Raw genomic sequence first — 3,544 nt, 5'->3', positions numbered from 1 at the left:
CTGATTCATATCCAATTCACATTTAGTCAAATTCCACATATTATTCCTCACAGCCCTCTACCTGTCTGTTCTGTGTGTGCACTCAAAACAACTCTGGAGCTCACACACAGTCCTGACTCTGTAAACTGGGAACAAACCAACCAATCAACGTGTGGCTTCGGGAGCATGGTGTTATATCAACATCCTTTTTGCCAGAATCACAGATTGTACCTTGAATATTTATTTGTAATTCATTGGCTGGCTGGGGGTCCACGTGGGCACCCTGGAGGCCGTTGAAGTTTCCACACAGGCCACATGTGGCACCACTGTAGTTGGATGGCACTGTGATGTCCAACACCCACCGGCCATCATAACCGACAGTCAGACCAAAGTCTGTTTTCACAAACGTGTGCAGTCCGTTGGCATAGACAGACACTCTGCCCCCATCAAGAAGGACTGGCAGGTTTCTTGTTTCCCCGTTCACCTGAGGTCAGACATTTTTTGTGAGAGGACTTTATGTGTTTGTGTATAATTGCATTTCAGTAGAATAATATGACAAGCAGAGACTAATCTCAGACTAATGTTAGCACAACAAATAAGAAAGCATGAGGAAATGTAACCACTTTTTTTTTTATTTTGATTGCTTAACAAATTGGATCTTGACAGTGACTTCAAACATGATAAAAAGACACTTGAGAAAAGATGACAAGTTGAGAAACTGGTTCCACCATGATGGAATGAGAATGCACAAACGCATCCTTTTACCACCAGCCCAAAGCATCATCACACACACAGAAAACAGAAGTTTTGTGTACGTTTTTTTTAAACTCGTGTTCCTTAGCATGTGGTCAGTTAATGTCATGTATTCCTCTATGGTGCAAATGCCTGCATTGTCAATAGTAATTGACAATAGTGCAAGTATTGCTTTTATCTCTTTTACCAGGTTCGGGAATAAGGTTAGAGTTCATTGTCAACAGCATAGATACACAACAGAGTAGCTGAAACAATTGCTTTGAAGAAATATTTATTTATTTGGTATTGTAAAAGAAAGCTTTATATATTTGTTTATTTGATATTGTAAAAGAAAGCTTTATATAATTGCTTATTATATGTGCTTGCTCTAAGGGGATTCAGGCCGTGGGCTCTGTAAAGTGCCTTGAGACAATTTTATTGTTTTGGCGCTATATAAATACAATTTATTTGGTAAAGAAATATTTTTTTTATTTGGTGTTGGAAGGTTCCTGGAGGAGGCAAAGGATGTGGAGAGTAGGTAATGTTAAGACTGTAATTAAGAACTCAGTTCTAGAACTTGCACCTTATAATATCTCTCAGTGTTTAGTTGTTACGCCTGCACAGATAAGAAGTACAAATTGTGTACGGTCTGGCTACGGTTTTCTGGCTTTGACGAAGAACACCCCAGTCACGTCATCCACGCCCACACTCATGTCAGCCGGCAGGGTGTAGATGCTGAGCTGCAGCAGCTGGTAGCCGCTCTCTCTCAGGCTGGCACACAACTGGACCTCGTCCAGGGGCACTACAGGGATCCGCAGCCCCGGCGCCCCCAGGTAGTAGCTCTCCCCCAGGGCGCCGATGAGCAGGAGGTGCCCCCCCGGACGCAGCAGCGAGGACATGTGCCCCAGAGCCCGCGTGAACGCCGCCAGGTTTGGACTCACGCTCTCCAGGCAGAAGCAGGACACCAGGCAGTCGGCCCCGCAGGTCGGCACAGCGCCTGGGGTCAAAGGGCATTGGCGGTGCACATCAATGGGAAGGACGTCACTCACCACGGAGCGCAGTCGTGCAGCCTTCTCACCAGACGCTGAAGGCCTGGAGGATATCAGTAGGAAAGGAGAGGGTGGATGTTATGTACGAAGCTGAATGTGCTTCGTTTATGGTGACCACTAGACTAGCTGAAGTGGTAGAACAAGCTACAAGTGTGTCCGTGTTGCTCTCTGTGTGTGCATGTGAATGGTTGCATCTAGTTAAAACATTACAGGGAACATAACAGTGGAAAAAGAGAGAAGGGGGGGAATCAGTGCCACCGTTCCCAACCCAAACACCTGTAACCCTGTCTACTGAGTCTGAGGGAAGAGACCTGCCAACACATTCTGTTTCCCCAGGTGCATGAATGGAGTGGTGGAGTTAGAATGTGTCTTTGGTGAGCCTCCCCCTGTCTCACCTCCCCTTGTCTCACCTCCGGCCCTCCAGCTTGCAGACGTACTCCAGGTAGGGCGTCCAGTCCAGGCTGCTGGTGCCATCCTTCAGCCAGCGCTGGAGCTCACGCCGGTTTACCTCCAGGAAGTCTGTCAGCACCACGCGGCCAAACACCTCACAGCCACTCATGACCTGGTAGAGGGTTGGGCCGGAGCCCACGTCCACAAGCACCTCCCCCCCCACGTCACCTTGGAGACGGATGAGAGGTAGGACAGGGAGTCAGTGGAAAACACACACACACACACATAATCACATTCATACACATACTGCTTTTCCTAGCTATAAAATAAAGCATCCCTATTTATTACCTGCAAGCCTCAGACATGAAGTACAGTTTTAAAGGTTAATTGCAGCTCGGTTTAAGATTTAAGCAGCTGTTTAATCCCTTTGAACTGAAACTGCTCTAAAAGTAAATACTGTTTTACCAATCTAATAGCAAGAACTACTTTAGGCTGCATCATTTTCTTCGTAGTTCAGTCCAATTGCAATGGAGTTATTTTCAGACGACTTGTCAAGTAGCAACCGCCTAATTCATTAGCAGCAGCTCGATCCAGTGGTGGTTGATCCATGCATTGAGCTGAAATGTATATGATGTATCTGTGGATTGTTCTAGCCCTCCTACCCTCAGTGAAGGCTCTGTGCAGGCAGGTGAGTTTCCAGGGCACGATGCTATCTGCTCGCTGGAAGTCTGCTCGTGGTGGAGTGTAGTTGAACTGGAGATAGGCGACCGGATCGAAACCCCGGTAACACGCACGCATGGCATCCACCGCTGCCTCGTTGTCCTCTCCTCTCCTTGGCTGCTCTCTCAACTCCACAGGCACCTCTTCCTTTCCCTCTCCTGCCATTCCTCTGCCTCAGTGAGTCGAAGTGGCAGTCAGACCTGTGCACTTCTCATCTCTGCTGCTGTCATAGTTATACCTGTGTGTGTGTGTGTGTGTGTGTGTGTTTATGTGCACTTGGATACATGTGTGTGTCCTAACGACACAGCAGTAAGAGCATAGATAGCCATCTTGGCCTCCCAGGCGAAATCCACCCTCTCCTATCCACTCCTGTCTCTGAGCTGTACGCATGTGTGTATGTGTTTAACCCCAGGTGCTGATGGCATCTCAGCGAGGGGCTTTTCTCCTCCATGGATGCTGTCTAATTGCTCCTTCAGGCTCTCCACCTGTCTCCGGACCTCTCAGCCCCTGCTGCTATCTGCCCTGATCTCTTTAGGGGCCGCACACCACGCTCGTCAGCTGCAGTTACCCCGCCTTGTTCACCAGGACGAGACCACTTCACTTTTATTGATTTATATGGCGCCAAAGACCAGCAGTGCTGGCTGGTAGATGCTTAACAAAAAGTGAGGGATAAA

The 3,544-nt window shown here is 47.9% G+C and overlaps 1 protein-coding gene across 1 annotated transcript; it reads right to left on the bottom strand.

Annotated features, from left to right (window-relative positions):
• Positions 1-1,252: 1,252 nt before the first annotated feature.
• Positions 1,253-3,044, bottom strand: LOC105896459 (phenylethanolamine N-methyltransferase). Its single transcript, XM_012823218.3, has 3 exons — positions 2,813-3,044; positions 2,171-2,378; positions 1,253-1,803 (listed from the first exon to the last, which is right to left on the bottom strand). Exons 1-3 carry the CDS (start codon positions 3,033-3,035, stop codon positions 1,365-1,367), a joined length of 870 nt encoding a protein of 289 aa, XP_012678672.2. The 5' UTR covers positions 3,036-3,044; the 3' UTR covers positions 1,253-1,364.
• Positions 3,045-3,544: the final 500 nt, after the last annotated feature.

Source organism: Clupea harengus, chromosome 1, assembly GCF_900700415.2.
Source record: "Clupea harengus chromosome 1, Ch_v2.0.2, whole genome shotgun sequence".
Taxonomy (NCBI): Eukaryota; Metazoa; Chordata; class Actinopteri; order Clupeiformes; family Clupeidae; genus Clupea; species Clupea harengus.
Note: the sequence above shows the minus strand (reverse complement) of the source record. Positions and strands in the feature narration are given on the sequence as shown.